The 17,349-nt window shown below is 60.0% G+C and overlaps 1 protein-coding gene across 4 annotated transcripts in view; it reads left to right on the top strand.

Moving 5' to 3' along the window:
• Window positions 1-9,808: 9,808 nt before the first annotated feature.
• Window positions 9,809-17,349, top strand: part of ADAMTSL2 (ADAMTS like 2) — a 40,509-nt gene continuing 32,968 nt past the window's right edge. The window contains exons 1-7 of one of the 4 annotated variants that reach the window (XM_009187916.4): window positions 9,809-9,972; window positions 11,763-11,853; window positions 12,466-12,608; window positions 13,382-13,484; window positions 14,817-14,919; window positions 15,639-15,784; window positions 15,919-16,042. In XM_009187916.4, the coding sequence (XP_009186180.2) occupies window positions 11,764-11,853; window positions 12,466-12,608; window positions 13,382-13,484; window positions 14,817-14,919; window positions 15,639-15,784; window positions 15,919-16,042 (709 nt within the window). In that variant the 5' untranslated portion in view covers window positions 9,809-9,972; window position 11,763. Of the gene's footprint in view, window positions 9,973-11,762; window positions 11,854-12,465; window positions 12,609-13,381; window positions 13,485-14,816; window positions 14,920-15,638; window positions 15,785-15,918; window positions 16,043-17,349 lie in introns of those variants that run through there. The other 3 variants (XM_009187911.4, XM_009187913.3, XM_017949511.3) reach the window with 3 other exon arrangements.

Genomic DNA, 17,349 nt, shown 5'->3' on the forward strand with positions numbered 1-17,349 from the left:
GCTCTGATGGCAGCTGCGGGGAGCGCCCACGAGAGGGTTTAAATGCCCTGGACGGAGGCGGGGATGTGCGTGCACATGTCAAGCAACACATGGGGAGGGCCGACAGCTGACGCGCCACGTGACCAGCACTTGTCTCTGATTTTCTCTTTTCTTTTTTTGAGACGGAGTCTCGCCCTGTGGCCCAGGTTGGAGTGCAGTGGTGTGATCTCGGCTCACTGCAACCTCCGCCTCCCGGGTTCATGCCATTCTCCTGCCTCAGCCTCTGGAGTAGCTGGGATGACAAGTGCCCGCCACCACACCCAGCTAATTTTTGTATTTTTAGTAGAGACAGGGTTTCACTGCGTTGGCCAGGCTGCTCTCAAACTCCTGACCTCAGGTGATCCGCCCACCTTGGCCTCTCAAAATGTTGGGATTGCAGGTGTGAGCCACTGCATTTGGCCTTCTCTTTCTTTCTCTCTCTCCTTCCTTCCTTCCTTCCTTCTTTCGTTCGTTCGTTCTTCCTTCCTTCCTTCCTGAGGCCAGAGGAGTTAATTCAAGGATTCAAGGAGACTATATTTCTTTTATCTGAGGCAACAACCTTGGGGAAAAGTCCCCAATAGGACAATCCCTGCCTTTCAGACATTTTCCATCCTGGTTCTCCCCCCAGAATGAGAAGCCTGGTGGATGCTGCTGCTTGGGTCACGTGTCCATGGGTGGCCTGAGGTGAGAGAACCCAAGATTTCGCCAATTCGAATCATTAAAAGGACCTTGTAGATAAATTTCCCACCTTACCAGCCCACATATACTTCTCACTCATCAGCTCTTGCCCCACACAGGTTTCCGTGGTGGCTAGACTAATGAAACTAACATTCTTTTCTACTTGGTTACACTGTTTCACATTATAAGTAAACAACTGAGGACCATCTCTTTCAGTGTTCCAAGCACCAGGCCGGTTGCTTGCCCTCTTGGTGTTTTTTCCGTCTTCCATTGACAACAGCTCTTTGGCTGGCCTTCTGGAAATTACCTTCCCTCGTTGTAAGAGGTCTTGGGGGAACTGTCTGGCAGGGTGCCCCCTATCCCCTGGCCAAGGAATGATGGGTGTGTGTGGTCTGAGCTACCCAGGCAGACTCTCTTTCCCTGGATTGATTAATTGATTTGTTGTTCGCAAAAGAACAGCTTTTACTTCCATTCTCTTTTTTCACTGTGATGTAATTCACATAGGACGAAATGCACAGATTTTACATGTATAGTTTGATGAAAATGCACCTTTGTAACCACCACAGTGTCCATCCTCCCCACCCAGGATATTCTCCTGAGCCCTTTCCAGTGAGCCCCCTGCCGAGGCAGCCACTGATGTGATTTCTGCCCCCATACCTGACTGCCTGTTACAAATAGACCATGGACTCTTTTGGATCTGGCTTCTTTTGCTCACAATGTAATGTCTATGCGATTTGTCCCTGTCCTACTGGTGGCCAGTCCCTTTGGTTGCTGGTGGGTGGCATCCAGTGTAGTATTCCCGCACCTTTGTTCTCCTGGAAATTAGAATCTGAGGACAGCAAGACCGAGGACTGTCTCAGCACTGGCCACTCCAAGAGAGGCTGCTGGGCCAGTCCTGCCTTGTGAGGCTCGGCTGTTCCACCTTTCCCTCCATGTGGGAGCTCCCACAGACCTTTCCAGAAATCTCTCTTGTCTTAAGTTGGCTGGAGCCCATTTCTGCTGTTTGCAATGAAACGTCTGACTTGATATGTCTCATTCTCCTGCTTAAGACTCTTCTGAGGCCCCCACAGCCTGAAGGGTGAAGTCCAAGTGCTCACAGAGAGCACCAGGCCATCTACAGCCCAGACCCGTCCCCCCAGCCCCCATGCACACTCTCAGACGCTGCCTCCTCTCCTCCCAGCCTCCCACCTCCCCTGCAGGGAGGCACTTCCTGCCCCGCCTGTTCTGGTTAATGCCTTGCTCCCTCTGCCTGCAGCCTAGACAGCCTGTCTGTGGGGAAGGCTTCTGTGACGAACAGCACCCGCCCCCCACCGCCCCCAAGGAAAGCTGAGGGGCTCCATGCGGTGCCCTGTATGCCACGTCGTTCCTGACCTAGCACCAGCCACCTCAGCCGAGATGTTGGTGTTGGGTTGTCTGGACTGTGGCCCCCTTGGACTGCAGGATCCAGGGCCCGGGGTTCTGGCTGGCTGGCTCCCTGCCCCGCCCCCGACGCCCAAGCCTGGCACATGGTGGTGTTCAGCACACACTGGCTGAATGAATGACTTTGTTAAAAGAATGAATGAAAGTCCAAGGAGGCGGGGCTGCCGCACACTTCAGTCTGGCCTCTGAGGAGCCCAGTTCCCTCTCCAAATGGCAAAACCAGACCTGCTGTGTGTGCGGCTCTGGTAGGAGGCGCACGATCCCCTGTGGGCCTATCACGGCGGGGGCCCTGATCCTCCTTGATCCTCACCTCTCGGCCCCTCTGCTCCGGCTCGTACTGGGCCCTAGTCCCTAGCCCCTAGCCCAGCTTTCAGTAAGAGTGGAGAAGAGTGCTGAGGAAATACAATTCGATGTCAGGTGCTATGAGAGGCAGTGGAGGAGAGAGCTCTCTGGAGCCATAAACCCCGCTCGAAAGCAGGAAAACATTCCACAGTTGGTTTTGTGCATGAGTGTGTGTGTGTGTTTTTTTGCAGCTGTAAACTCCAGGGCCAGGGCTGTAAGCTTGGGGAAGGGAAAAAGCAAAGGGGGAGGAGGTGGAGAGGGAAGCGGAGCCACACATGTGTTGCAGCGATTAAGGAGAGTGGGGGCCAGGAGGGACAGTCCCAAAGGGGGGAGACAGGTGGCTGGGCCTGGGGCAGCCCGAGGAGCCCCTGCAGAAAGGCTGGAACGTGAGCTGCCCTCTGAGGGAGGTGGTGGAGTGCAGAACGGAGGTGAAGGGGGGGCGGGCTGTGTGTGGCTCCCGTCCGAGCCCTGGCCGCCTGGACGCAGACCAGCTGGCTCTGGGGAAGGCGTCCAGCTCTGAACAGGACTGAAATGACCCTCGGCTCTCCCTGGAGCAGGGGAAGCGATTGGCCTGGGGAGCTGGGAGAGGGGAAGGCAGAGTGGAAAAGCCAGACCGGCTGCTGTGGGGGGTGTCGCCGCCCCAGGAGACACAGGGTGGGGGGCGCAGGATTGGGCCAGGCCAGGAGCTGCTCGACCTGGACAGGCTCTGAGCTAGCACAGACGTGAGCTGGCATCCCTGGTCCTTCCCACCCCGAAACCTCCCATGGCCCCTGCCTGCCAACCCACCATTCAGGAGTCCCTGGCATCCACCCCACGCTTCACCTGCTCCAGACTTCAGCCAAACCAGATCCCCACAGCCACATGCCCTCCAGGCTCTGGGCCTCTGCATGGCCTTCTGCCAGGAGACCCTCCCCTGGTTCCCTGTGTAGCCTCAGCTTCTTCTGACCCCCCAGAGGGGTGTGGGCTCTCTGTGCTCAGAACCCCCATGGCACTGAATGTGTCTTGAAAACCAATCATGTCCATGGACAGACGGTTGGTTGGCGCTGGCCATGTACCAAGGACTCTTCATACCTTTCTCGTTGGGCCCTTCCAGCAGCCGGGAGGTGGGGTGGAGGCCTCTGTTCTCCCCATTTTACAGAGGAGGAGACTGAGGCCCAGGGAGCAGCAGCAGCCCTCCTCTGCCCAGCAGATGGCAGGCCCCAGTGGGCTCCAACGGGCTGGTCCTGTGCCACGCTGGTGAGTGGGGCCGCCCCGCACTCCCCTTCCCTAGCCCCCACAGCCGCAGGAGCGCCCCTGCTTTATAGAGGCCCTGAAATGCCTGGAATGTCAGGCAGCTCCCGCCTCCCAACAGCTGTCTGTCTGCCCGGCCCAGGAGGACTGGCTGGCAGCTGCATTTGCGTCCTCTACATTTTGAACACCTGACCTACAGCACTAGGTCACCCCAGCGCACAGCAATCCTTGTGCCTGGGCTCTCCGTGGGGCCCACAGAGGCTCCCCCACAATTGTTGGGAGGAGCACAGGCTTTGCTGCCTTCTGCCTGCTCCTCGGGGTCCCCATGCCTGCCTGGACTGCCACTCAGGGTCCTCCCCCGCGCAGGACATGGCTCTGCGTGTGCCTCTTTGGCCAGGGCTGTGATGAGCAATCCAACATCGTCCTCAGCTGCAGGCTGAAGATGAGCAGCACACCACCCCCAGCTTCTGAACACCTGCCAAGTGAGCCAGGTGGGGGGCTCGGCCCATCCTAGCTCTAGGACCTCTGTGTGCCCTTGGCCCTGGGAGCCTCAGTGTCCTCGTCTGCAGAATGGAGCTTGAGGGATGCCTGCCTTTCAGGGTTGCTGCAGGGGCTGAAGAATGCACAGATGTGAACAGCTCAGCTGCCAGCCCGGCCTCTGGCAAGGGCTAATGTCTGTTGTGTGAACCAGGGACTCCTCACCCTCTGAAGCGGGGAGACCCATCTTCCATTTACAGAGACCCAGGAGCTGGGAGAGGGGTTGGGGCTTGAACCTGGGCTTGCCCAAACTGCACATCTGTTACCTGCTCCCCTCTGCAGGGCTGTGGGATGGTGCCTGGCAAATGCCACTCACTGAGTGTGACTGAGAGGGCACAGCCACACCTGGGTCAGCAGCAGCCCCAGCACACAGTTTCTTCTGGGGACCCGAAAATTCAGCTCCTGGGACCCAGCCTGCCCTTGGGGACAGGACTTGTGGCAGGGTTGCAGCTGGTGGGGATACTGTCGGGGAGCCCTTGTGGACAGGAGACTCTTCTGCAGGCTTGCTGGGAAGCCTTTCACCTTTGCTGTGGTTCCTCCCAGAGCTGTCTCCCAGACAGCAGGGCTCTGCCCGACTCCAGCCCAAGGCCACACCAGGGCTGCTCAGGTCCCTATCTGCTCCAGATCTGGAGACAGAGGAGCCTCTTTCTCCTAGAGTCTCAGACCAGGAATGGCCTAAGCAATCTCTGCTAGTCACAGGCCTGAGCTCCCCCAACTCGAGCTTTCAGCATTGGCCTAACAGAAAACGCCTCCTCAGGGGGAGGAAGAGGAGGAGGAGAAACAAAGTTCTGTGGTCTGGCACCAGCTGGTTACCCCCGGGGACTGCAGTCCCCTCCTCAGGGCAGGCTCTGATTGGGGGTATAGAGGCACCACCCAGGGTTGTCCATTCACCACCTGTGGGCTGAGCCACGGCAGGGTTGATGTTGGCAGGGAGCACTCCCAGAGGGGAATCGGAGCCCTGTGTGTGTGCTGGGAGGACAGAGAGCAGGCCAGCCCAGACCTGCACCTCTCAGTGAACCAAAGGCTGCTCCTGCCCTCTTTGCAGGCCCTACATCTCTGTTGGTCCCAGCCTGTTGTCTGCCCCAGCTTGCCTCTCTACATGGAAACTTGCCCCTCCTGGGCACTACATCCCTGGGTTTGGCTCTCTTGCCCCTTGCAGGGAAAGGAGAAGCTGAGTCAGGGCTCACAAGGCTCTGGGCTACAGGAACAGCAGTGGAGGCTATTGGGGAGGGTCCCGCTGCTGGTCCTGGTGGGCAGGCTGAGCACGTCCTGCTGCTCTGGGCTTTCCTGGGACCCAGATGCATCCCATCCTGGACCAATGACAGGCACCCCATCCTAGCCCCAGACATCTCACAGGCACACTCAAGAGACCATCTGAGAAAGTTGGCCAGGCTGAGATGGAACAGGCTGAGAAAGTCCACTCTGGCCTCAGACAGGCGGGGTCCAAGCCTTGGCCTCAGCTTCCTTCTCTGTCTGGGCGTGACAGTGTTACCTGATGTGGCATTGGCAGGATGGAGTATGACAGCAGAGTAGACACAGGCCCTGGGCTACCTGTTGGGCTCAGAGCAAAGCACGTGCAGAGAGCCCTTCCCTTCTCCACCACCATCCCAGGCCCTTCTCCCGTATGGACTCATTTCAGCCTCACGAGAGTCCAGCATAGGGAGTGCCTTCTCACCCCCACTTCACAGGTGAGGAAGCGGAGGCACAGAGAAGTGTCTGCCCTCACCCAAAGTCACCCAGCTGGAGAGAGACAGAGTCAGGATTTGAACCCAAGGAGTCTGGCTCCAGGCACTCCCACGTGACGCCGCCGTTGCCGTGCTATCGGAAGAGCTGCTGCTTCCTATGCTGAGCCTCTAAGACAGGGCCCTTCTCAGTGTCGGGATCCAAGGTCCTGGGTTTCCTGCTTCCCCGGCTGTGACACCAGTGGCTGCCCACCCCTGGTCACTGTGGGTGACATGGGAGAAAGAGTTCACTGGCTGGGTGACATCCTCCTGTCCCCAGCAGATGTCCCTGATATGGGGCATCTCTGGAGGTCATGGCCGCGTGTGAGCAGAGCGCCCGAGGGGCTGCCGGGGACTGGGGTTCTTCCAGTTGACCAGCTTTCAGGTGACGCCTCCAGGAGTCCTGGTGCCCAGAAGGGGCCTCAGGGCTGCTGAGGAGAAGAGGGGAGGCAGGAGCCCCCACCTCTGCTTTTGTCTCACTTGTCTCTTGAGTGTGCCTGTAAGATGTCTGGGGCTAAAAAAGGACCTTGACCTTGTGCAACAGACCAGGAAACCAGGCCTGTCAGGGACAAGTGGCCCGAAGTGACCTGGCCAGCCAGTGGTCGTGCATGGACCTGGGACTAGCCAGGGAAGGCGGGGGAGGCTCTTCCCGTATGTCCAGCCCCGGGGGGCCTCAGGGACAGCTGGCTTCTATCCTGGGCCAGGAAGGAAGCTCGGGGAGAGGGATGGCCCTTGGGGTTGCCGAGGCCCCCTCACTCTTCCCCTGGGGCTGCCTTCTGAGTCCTGCTCCTCTTCCTGGCCTGCCAGCCACCTCCCAGCTGGCCACATGGTCCCTTGATGGCCCCGTCCCAGTTGGGTGTGAGAACTCTGGCAGGGTGTGCCCAGGAGGCTCCTAGGATGTTCTGGGTCCTGGGCTGGCAACAGAGAAGAACCGCAGGATACCAGGGAAGCTGGTATTGGTGGGCCTCTCTCAAGGCCGTGGCCGGCCAGCCCTATCAGTCAGGTGAACCACACTATACACATAAGTTTGCTAGGCCTGCTAGGCCTCTGGGTGCCAGACAGGGGACCCACCTCCCACAGATTGGCCCACGTCCTTAAACTCCTGAACCTGCCGTGGCCACTTTGTTGTGAGGACAGGCCCTGCTCCCACTGCGGCCGCCTAACATCATCCCAGGGAACCTCCAAAGTGGTCGACCATGGCTCACCGGCCCCTCTGCCCCAAGCCTGCTTCTCCATCCCTGCCTTGTTTTCCCTCGAACCCCACCCTCCCGGGCATGCCCTCCACATATTCCTGCTGTCCTGTTTCTAAGCTCCTCAGATATCTGGAAAACACAAGTGGAGACAATCCCCTTCTTTTTTTTTTCTTTTTGAGCTGGAGTCTCACTCTTTCGCCCAGGCTGGAGTGCAGTGGTGAGATCTCGGCTCACTGCAACCTCTGCCTCCCAGGTTCAAGCGATTATCCTGCCTCAGCCTTCTGAGTAGCTAGGATTACAGGTACCCACCACCACACCCAGCTAATGTTTGTATTTTTAGTAGAGACAGGGTTTCACCATGTTGGCCAGGCTGGTCTCGAACTCGTGACCTCAAGTTATCCACCTGCCTCAGCCTTCCAAAGTGCTGGGATTACAGGCATGAGCCACTACGCCTGGCCAACAATCCCCTTCTAAAGGCAGGTGCTGTCTCCAGCACCAGGGCCACACGGCTGCAACAGCCCTGCAAGCGCCGGTGGGTGTGTGCTGACACCATCCTACATGAGGGAGGCCATGGGAGGCCAGGAATTTGCAGGCGGAAGAGGGAGCCTGGAGAGTGGAGGACTCACCTCAACAACACTCCCTAAGGGGCAAGGAGTCCCTGGCATCAGGAGCTGCCACAGCACCTGCTACGTGACAGTCATGGCTCCCTCCGGGCCTCAAGTCTGGGGGCTCTGGGGTAAGAGGTGGGGGTGGTGTGGAAGCGTGGCTGGCCAGGGGAGCTGGGGCCTGGAGGGTCACACGCCTGCAGTAGGTCACAGAGCCAGGGGATGGCTGGCCCCACAGACCCGTCTCCCAGGTGGCCAGCCTGCAGCCTGTGCCGTCTTGCTGAGCCAAGAGAAGACACTGGGAGTGTTTGTGTTGGTAGGCTGTGGGGTGCCTCCCAAGGGAAACCATTAGTCACCCTGGCGCTGGCTGGATGTGAGGCCACAAACGCCAGCAGAGCTCAAGGACTGTGCCAAGGGGTGCAAGGTCTGGCGGTCACCAGAAGAGAGAGGAACGGGATGGTAGAGGCTCCCAGAGTGAGTGTGATCCAGTCATGTGAGAGGGACTGTGTGTGTGTGTGCCTGTGTGTGTGTGTGTGCTGGGTGACAGGTGCCACCATGTCTGTGCTTCAGCATAGCGACCCCAGGGGGCAGTGTGGGCCTGGGTTAGGGTTAGGGTTAGTCCTGGTTCTGTGACTAGGAGCAGCCACCATGTACCCCAGTGGCCCCAGAGGGGGAACGAGATAAGACGTGCCTGCCCGAGGGTGCCAGGGAGAGGAACTTAAAGAGCCCAGCAGAGGACAGGACCCGACTCCCAGGAGCACTGGCATCCCAGCCTTGCCTGCTGGAGAGGTGACTCGGCCCCCGAACCTCAGTTCCTCCACCTGTGAAATGCAGATCATAAAGGTGGATGCTCACAGCTCTGGGCCTATAGGACAAACCGGACAGAGGGCAGAGGGTATCATCGCTTTCACTACATTACTGGTGGCTTTCCTTCCCAGCCTTTCTGGTGGCTGGTCAGACACAGGGCAGAACTTTCTCAAGAAGGCAGCTGAAGGAACTCACAAGGTTATTCCAGTGGGGAGGACAGAGGGAAGGAGAAGGGTCTTCCAGGCACCGCTGTGGGCCCAGGACATCTGCTGCATGGAGGCAGGGGCATGGATGAAAAAACACAGATGACCTGATGGAACGGTGCCCCAGCTTCCTCCTCCTCCTCGTTTTGGAGGTGCCTCTGTTTGCCGATGATGGGCTCTAGGGAAGCTGGTGTGCAGAGGCTAGGTGCCCAGCCTTGCTTTAGGAAAGCCTCACAAAGTCTGGGGCCTGCCCGGGTTTCCCAGGGGGGCTCTACCGCTCCACCCACTCTGGCTCTGCTCTGTGCCCTGGCTCAGCCGGAACAGGGGCTCGAGCTCCAGGCCTGGCCTGCCAGGGGCTGCCAAGTTGGTGCTGGACATCTGCAGAATCCCTACGCCTCTCTGCCCTGGCCCTGGCTGCTCTAGCCATCTGGTCAGCAGGCCATGGGCACATCTGTCTCCTCCCTGGAGCCCTTGGTTCACTCTTGCTGGGTCTCTCCCTCAGTCCCTCCACCTGCTTAGGCCCCTGCATCTCAGGAGCTTTCTGAGGCTGGTGACCCGGGGCATGGTGGTCCCGGAAGTTCAGCCTTTCCCTCCGTACAACAGAGCAGTCAGACGGGACGCCTCATACATCCCAGACCCCATTCTCAGGAACCCCAGGGACAGGGCCCGCTCTGGAGGCAGAAGTCGGACAGGCGGGGCTGGGGCTTTGCCATTGCCAGCCTCCCCGGTAACCTCCGGCCAGCGGCTGCTCCGTCTGGACACCCGACATGTGGTCCCCAGTTCTAGACCCGGGAAGAAGGCCTCCCTGCTCGCCGCTCCTGGGCCGCCGCCGCCGGCAGCAGCCAACAGGCAGCTGGGCCGGTCTGGCCGGGCTCCAGAGGCGCAGAGCGGGTTAAAGTGTGCGCCAGGCCGGCCGGCGCGGGCGGGGGAGCGGCCTGGTGGGAAGTGTGAGTTCCTCCCCGTCTGCCTGACAGCTATAAAGGCGGCCGCCGGCGCAGAGCCGCCACTGGGCTGCGCCCCTCCCGGGAACCCCCTCTCTTGGATGCTCTTTGAAGTGGGAGAGGGAGGCGGCGCGGGGGAGGAGGGGAAGGGGAGAGGGAGGCCGGGCCGCAGCCTCTGCACTCACGCCGCCCCCGCACGCACAGCGCACCTGGCGCCGTCTGCCCTCCGCAGCGCTCGCCCCTTTCTCTGGGAGGACAACCTGCTGACCCGAAGCCAGGTAGGCCACCTCGTCCCATTCCCCCTCACGTTGCAGCGTCCACCAGGCCAGCCCACTGCTCAAAGTGGGTTTGGGGGTAGGACCACCCCGCGCCCTCTGGAGCCGTTACATAACGTGGGGAGGCTTGTGGGGAGGGGTCGGGCCGCAGAGCACGGGGCAGGGTGGCCTCTCAGCACCTAGCCTTGTGCGCCCGAAGCTCTGTGTGCACGGCAGACCTATCTGCTGCCGCCAGCCGCTGCTTTTGGACCCCAGGGAGGGAGGGATCCCTGTGAGCGAGGCCTGGCCAGAAGCCAGCGGTGTCTGGAAGCCTTAATGAAAAGCAAGTGTGAGGCCGGCTGGCACCTGTCTTCAGCCGGCAGGCAGAGGCTGGGGCACCCGTTAGCCAATGGCACAGTGGAGGGGGCTTCTGTGGGTATGAGGCTGGGAGTACAGGTGGAGGTCTGCAGGGGAGGGAGGTGGGGGGCAGGCGGCGGGGGCAGGGGAGGTCAAGGACTCAGGCTCCCCACTCTAGGGTGCACTGCCGCATCGTCCCGGCTGCAGCGGTGTCCTTGGAGTAGTCCCTGAAAATCTGCAGGTGTCCGGCCTGCAAGGAAACTCTTCAAGTTGGATGGAGGCTGCTGAAGAGGGAGGGGCAGAGCCAGAGTTGGCCTCTGGCTGGCAGGGGTGAGGGATGACCTCCGTTGTTTCTGCCCCTGGAATTGGCCAGGCATGGGGGTCGAGTCCCTGGGTTTGCTAGTGTCCTGCCTTGCTGTGTGGCTTTGAGCAAGTTGGCTCCCGTCTCTGGGCTCCAGGTTATGAGTGCAGGCTGCATGGTTTCTGAAATCCCTTCTCTAACTTGTTGGCCAGTGACACTCAGCACCTGAGCAAGGCCTGGACAGAGGCCATGGCGGATCTCTGTTCTTCCCTTCCACAGGGCAGGGTCCGCGCTGAGGAGGGGGTGGGGAGGGCTGAGGGCCCAGAGGCTGGACAGTCCCTTCCAATGGGCTTGCTTTGACCTCTGGCAGGTGTTTTGAGCCAGGGTGCTGGCTGCTGGGAGGAAGTCAGCTGTGTGGCCCTGGACTGCTGACATGCTGGCACAAACTATACCTCCTCCTGCCTCGCCCCTCCCGCAATTCCATGTCTCCGGGGATGGGGAGGCGGCATAGATACCTGGGTTCTGCCTCACCTGAGTGCCGTCTGTTGCTGGATGCTGACTGTGGAGCTGCTCGTCTAGGGCGAGGCTGCATGTTCCCCTGGGACCTGGCCAAGCCCATCTCCATGCACTGACCCTCAGCAGCCAGTGGCAGAGGCCATTCTCCTATGAGGCCAGCAAGAGCTGAGCCAGTCAAAATCCCAAGGTGCTTCTGCCAAGGGGCTGGACTGAGCCCAGGCCCATCCCTTTGAGCCACAGCCTTTCCCCTCTCCTGGGTCCCCAGACCCCTCAGCCGAAGCTGTCTGTCTCCACAGCAGTTATCTAGGGGGCTCGAGGACTTGGAGGCAAAGCGTGGCATGCTTCCCTGCATGCCCTTGGATCAAGGGTGGCGCAGGCTTAGCACGCACACCACCGCTGGGTGTCTTGCCTGCAGCAGGCATTACTAATCATTCTCCAAGCTCCTTCTTGCTAAGCCTAGACTGGGGCAGGGGGTTCATCCTTCCCAACAGGGTCTGCCAGGCAACCACGACCAACTAGTCCCAGATAACCTTGAGGCCTGGGCACTGGCTGGGCCCTGAGGGCTCTTCCCAAAGCGTACCCTGGTCATCTGGAAGAGGAGCGGAGCTTGCCTGGTGGTGACAGTGGCCTTGCTTCCTAGGATGGACGGCAGATGGCAATGTTCCTGCTGGACCTGGTCCCTGCTGGTTCTGGCGGTTGTGGCTGGGGACACAGTGTCAACCGGGTCCACGGTGAGTGTGGTGTTGTGGTCTGAGGGCCCATGCCAGTCCCCTCCCCAAGTGCTGTGATCGCTCCCAGATGGACTGGCTTGGAGGGGGCTGTGTGGGCACGTGCCCCAGGTCCCAGAACCCCTCTTGGCTCCTAGAAACTTCTTCCCAGAACCAGTCAGATCTTTCTCTGAACAGGGCCCCTGGCTACTGTGGAGCCCCTGGTGACTTGGGCAGGAGAGGGCTGAGGGGGCTGAATACTTCCCTTCCAAGTGAAGGCCCCAGCATGGCCAGTGTGGGCTGTGTCCTGCAGAACGCAGATGGGCCCTGAGCTGCTCCAGGGAAAGTGAGGACAGTTAGGTGCAGCCCCAGGAGCTTGCCAAGCCCCCAGGCCATCCTAGACCTCAAGGTCAAAGAGGCCCTCTTTGACCTGTGGTCTACAGTTCCTTGGGGGTTCCCCTCAATGCCACCCAGAAGATCTGAACCCAAGCTGCTGAGTGACCCTGCAGGGCGGTCCAGCCAGGGGGCTGTGTCCTCTAGTCCCGCTGATGGTGATGCCCTCGGGTATGGGGTGGGAGCAGGCTGGTCCTGCTGGGCACTCAAGCCCTCTACCATCTGGGGGTCCCTCTCATCCAGGACAATAGCCCGACATCCAATAGCCTGGAGGCGGGCACGGACGCCACGGCCTTCTGGTGGGGGGAATGGACCAAGTGGACGGCGTGCTCCCGAAGTTGCGGAGGTGGGGTGACATCCCAGGAGCGGCACTGCCTGAAGCAGAGGTGCGAGGTGGGGCACATGGCCCTGAGGGCTGGCATGAGGGCAGGGCAGCGGGCAGGAGAGGGCAGTTGGCCCTTCAGCCTGGTGGCTTCTCCCCCTGGGAGGGTTCTCAGGTTGGGGGCAGCACAGGCTGAGTCCGCCCATCAGCCTCTGCTGGATGCAGCTATGGATGGGCCCCGGCACTGGTGCGCTGGGGTCCTTCATGCTTCAGGGCACCAGGGAAGCCCTTTCATGAGAGGGCAGGAGCCATTTCTAGAGGTCTGTCCTGGAGGCGGAGAAACACTCTGCCTTCTCTTCTGAAGACCTGAGTGAGGGTCTTTAGAGAATGCCAGGGAGCCTCGGGAGAAGCAGAGGACTGGCAGTGAAAGCCTCCACTGCCAGATGGACCTGGCTCCTATCTGACCTGTGCTACTCCCTTGCTGTGTGACCTTGGGCAAGTCACTTAACCTCTCTGGGCATCAGTTTTCTCATCCATGGCATGGAGAGCGTGCTGATCCCACCTCATGCTTCTGAGAACGCACGTGTGTGTGCACCTGGGCACAGGCCTGGCACGCAACTCACGTGGTTGTTTCAGTTCTGTGTACGGAGCCCCTGTGCTATGTGCCGCTGATGTAGAAGTGAATCAAATCTCATTCTCCCTCGGCTCTGGTGTGTGTATGGGGTGGGAGCTGAGTAGAGAGGAAGGGAGCCCTCTGGGTCATGGGAATCAGGGGAGATTCTGGACCCCAGTGGCCGTGGGGCCAGCCCAGGCGACATTCCTGAAACTCCTCTGCAGCTCTCACTCCGAGCATCTTTCTGCCAGGAGGAAGTCCGCCCCAGGCCCCGGGAACAGGACCTGCACGGGCACGTCTAAGCGGTACCAGCTCTGCAGAGTGCAGGTGAGGCCTGGCTTGGGCAGGGGCACCATGGCCTGCTCTCCCCGTCATCATGCAGTTTTCAGGGGGTCTTCCCGGTGGCTCCTGGGCCTCCTGGGCATTCTGTTCTGGGCCTGCACTTCAAGGAGAGCCCAGGAGCAGAGTTGAAGAGAAGGTTGTGGGGGGCCCTGGGCTAGGACGGAGCCATCCACTGTCCAGACCGCTGTCTGTGTGCCCACAAGTGCTCAGCGATGCTGGGACGGGCGGACTCACTGTGCTCCTGGAGCTTCAAGTGCAGCCTCAAGGTTTGGGGTCTCTGGTCGCAGCTCCACTTTACTCACAACATTCGTGCACCTGCTGCTCACAGAGACCCAGCAGTTGCCAGGCTTCCCCGTCCCATGAAACAGTACCCCTCACCCCATAAAACAGTTTCCTGGGCTGCTCTCGGTGCCCTTCTGCTCCAGCCCCCATCAGCTTCCTTGGGTAGCCGAGGCTGGAGAGGAGGTGTTGACTCTGACCAGGCAGCTCCCAGTGGGGCGCTGGGCAGTTGGAACCTGAACACCTTTCCAAGGACCGTCGGGCGTGAGGCTGGGGCATGTCGAGCTGGGATCTGGGCCTCCCAGAGTGGCTCATGTGGCTTGCCTGGTCAGGGAAGGCGGAGCAGCTGGAGGTTTTTGTGTCTGTGTGTCTCAGGGGGCGTGTGCTCCCGTGCAGGGAGCGAGGGGCTGGAGGGAGGCAGGTAGCCACAGCTTCTGTGTTGGTGACACCTGGTCAGCTGCCCTCCTAGGATGGCACAACCAGGGGTTGGGGGAAGGGCATTTATGAGCTCCAGCATGAGAGGGACCCAGGTTTGAGCTCTGGCCCCAGCACGACTAAGCTGGGTCCCCCCGAGGACGAGTCACTTGTCTGCAAGCTGGGTTCCTCTTTATGGAGTCAGGACCACGATCTTCCTGATTCAGGCGGTGCGTGTGGCCACAGACCATGTGCCAGGCACTGTTCCGGCGCCGTGGGCACACAGTCAGGGCCTGCTGAGGATGGGGGCAAGGGGAGCACCCTTGCCAGCCGTAGTAGGGTCATGTTCCCTCCGCCGCAAGACTGGGAGAAGGTGTGGTGGGGAATGGGAGGGTTGCGTCTAGAGTAGGCAGAGGGCTGGCGTGGAGGGCGGAGCTGCCCTTCCCTGTGTCCTTGCTCCCTCCGGAGAGTGTGTGGGAGCGAACAGGAGCCTGAGAGGCCACCCCATGGGCCGTGGCCCCCGCACGGCTGTCCCGGCTGCAGCCACTTCCTGCGTAGCCTGGACAAAAATGCCTTTGTCGGGCCGAGTTCCTCCTGGAGCCTCCTTGTCCCCTCACTTCCCAGGAGTGTCCGCCGGACGGGAGGAGCTTCCGCGAGGAGCAGTGCGTCTCCTTCAACTCCCACGTGTACAACGGGCGGACGCACCAGTGGAAGCCTCTGTACCCGGGTACCTGCCGCCCTGGGGACCACCTTGCAGGGAGCTGACTGAGCTTTGGGGGTGGCCCTTCTGGCACCTGGGACCAAACTCGACGGGTGGGCAGGTGGGGAAATGGAGGTGGTCAGACAAGGAGCCAGGAATGAACCTGGGTCTCCTGAGCCCTGGCCCAGGGGTCTGTCCCCTCCCCCATGACCCATGACATCAACGCAGGACAGATTACAGGGCTGAGTTCCCTGCAGGCCTGACCTCTGAGGGCAATGGTGACTCTCCCACTTACTGGCTCCTGGGCACAGTCAGGAACCAGCCGAGAGGATCCCAAATGGAGACCGCCCACGCGGTCCCATGGAAAGCAAGTAGTTCAGGCAACAGCTTAAATGCTTCATCCTTCTCCTGCTCACCCGCGAGGGCCAGGGCTGGGGTGCCCAGGGCCAGCAGCACAGGGGTGTCTAGTTGGCTCAGACCTCCTGCAGAGGGGGAACCCCAGTGTGGGTCTCAGGCGCTGCTCTCCACTCACAAGAAGGTAGAAGCCGGAACTCACGGGGTGTGGGCTGAGCCAGACAACCCATCAGTTTCTGCCACTGAGACCTGGACAGGTCCCTTCTGTTCTCCAGGCCTGAGTTTCCCCATCTATGCAATGAAAGCTGTCTTAGAGGGAGGAAAAGGGAAGTCCCCTGAATCCGGCATTTCCTGTCCCGCTGAGACCTTCTGTCTTTGTCTCCCTCCACCAGATGACTATGTCCACATCTCCAGCAAACCATGTGACCTGCACTGCACCACTGTGGACGGCCAGCGGCAGCTCATGGTCCCCGCCCGCGACGGCACATCCTGCAAGCTCACCGACCTGCGAGGGGTTTGCGTGTCTGGAAAATGTGAGGTTGTTAAACGTTGTAGCAAAAGTACCGCTGGTCTCACTGTGCTGACTGCCTGCCCGCCTGTGGGAGGCAGTGGCGGCCCCGAGGCCTGGCCACAGCGCCCTCCCAGCAGTCCTCTCCCTCTCCCTTCCTGCAGCCCATCGGCTGTGACGGGGTGCTTTTCTCCACCCACACACTGGACAAGTGCGGCGTCTGCCAGGGGGACGGTAGCAGCTGCACCCACGTGACGGGCAACTATCGCAAAGGGAACACCCACCTGGGTAAGGCAGCAGCGTGCCCTGAAGTCCAAGCAGAGCTGAGTCTGGAAATCGGGGGTCCTGAGTGTGCTCCTGTCTGCAGCCTTCTGGGTACCACTGGGCAAGTCTTTCCCCTCTAGAGGCACCGGATTCTGCATGCAGGCCCAGGCGAGCTGGCCCGGTGATGGTAGGCCTCTGTTGGTTTGCAAAAATGGGCAACCCTTTGTTGAGGACCTACTGGGTACCAGTGGACACTTGGCTTGGGGGTCATATTTGCCCTTTGAGACAGCCTGTAGGGAGGTGTTAACGACGCACTTTCTTTTTATTTTTAATTTAATTTTTTTCAGACAGAGTCTTGCTCTGTTGCCCAGGCTGGAGTGCCGTGGCTCGATCTGGGCTCACTGCAGCCTCTACCTCTGCCTTCCAGGTTCGAGCGATTCTCGTTCCTCAGCCTCCCGAGTAGCTGGGACTACAGGCACATGCCACCACACCTGGCTAATTTTTGTATTTTTAGTGGAGACGGGATTTCACCACGTTGGCCAGGCTGGTCTCGAACTCCTGACCTCAAGTGATCCACCCACCTCCGTCTCCCAAAGTGTTGGGGTATAGGCATGAGCCACCATACCCGGCTAACACCACACTTTAAAAAGGGAGAAACTGAGGCCTGAGACACATTTTCTCTGCAGATATGAGATTTGACTCTGGCATACTGGATTCTGGGGCCTGAGTTTCAGAGGCTCCCTGTCAGCTCCAGGCTGACCCAGCCCAGACCCCCTCCTTCCCTTGGGCAGCACCTGTCCCCTTCCTAAGCTACGGGCATTCAGCCCGATGTTTGTGTCCAGCTCTGTCCCAACCCTCGTGGGGGCGTGGGCGTCTGTGCATGGGACAGTACTTTCTACTTTTGGAGGGATGTCACTTGTAATGCTTGGCATTAGATTGAACACACTTTTGGGTCTGAAGAAAAGCTTGAGGAATGGAACGGGGTTATTGCAACCTCCAGACTGGTGAAGGCAGGGCAGCTTCAGACCCACTTAGTAGACAGGGAAACTGAGGCCCAGAGTGGGAATAATCTATCAAGGTCCCAGCGAGACCAGTCAAGTCTGGATTAGAGCCAGGCCTGTTAGGGCCACGGAGGACCCGGCCGTGTTTTACAGGTTGAGAGAATGACCTTCGCCTGCCACTGAGGGCTAACTGTGGCGTGAGTGTCAGCTCCAGGAGCTGCCAGTGGGAGAGCACTGGAGAGGATGGGGCTTGGACATGGGACCTAGGGACGGGCATGCCGGACTGACAAGGGACAGGGTTGGGGCAGAGCCACCAGGCAGGGGTGTGAG

Source organism: Papio anubis, chromosome 13 (assembly GCF_008728515.1).
Source record: "Papio anubis isolate 15944 chromosome 13, Panubis1.0, whole genome shotgun sequence".
Taxonomy (NCBI): domain Eukaryota; kingdom Metazoa; phylum Chordata; class Mammalia; order Primates; family Cercopithecidae; genus Papio; species Papio anubis.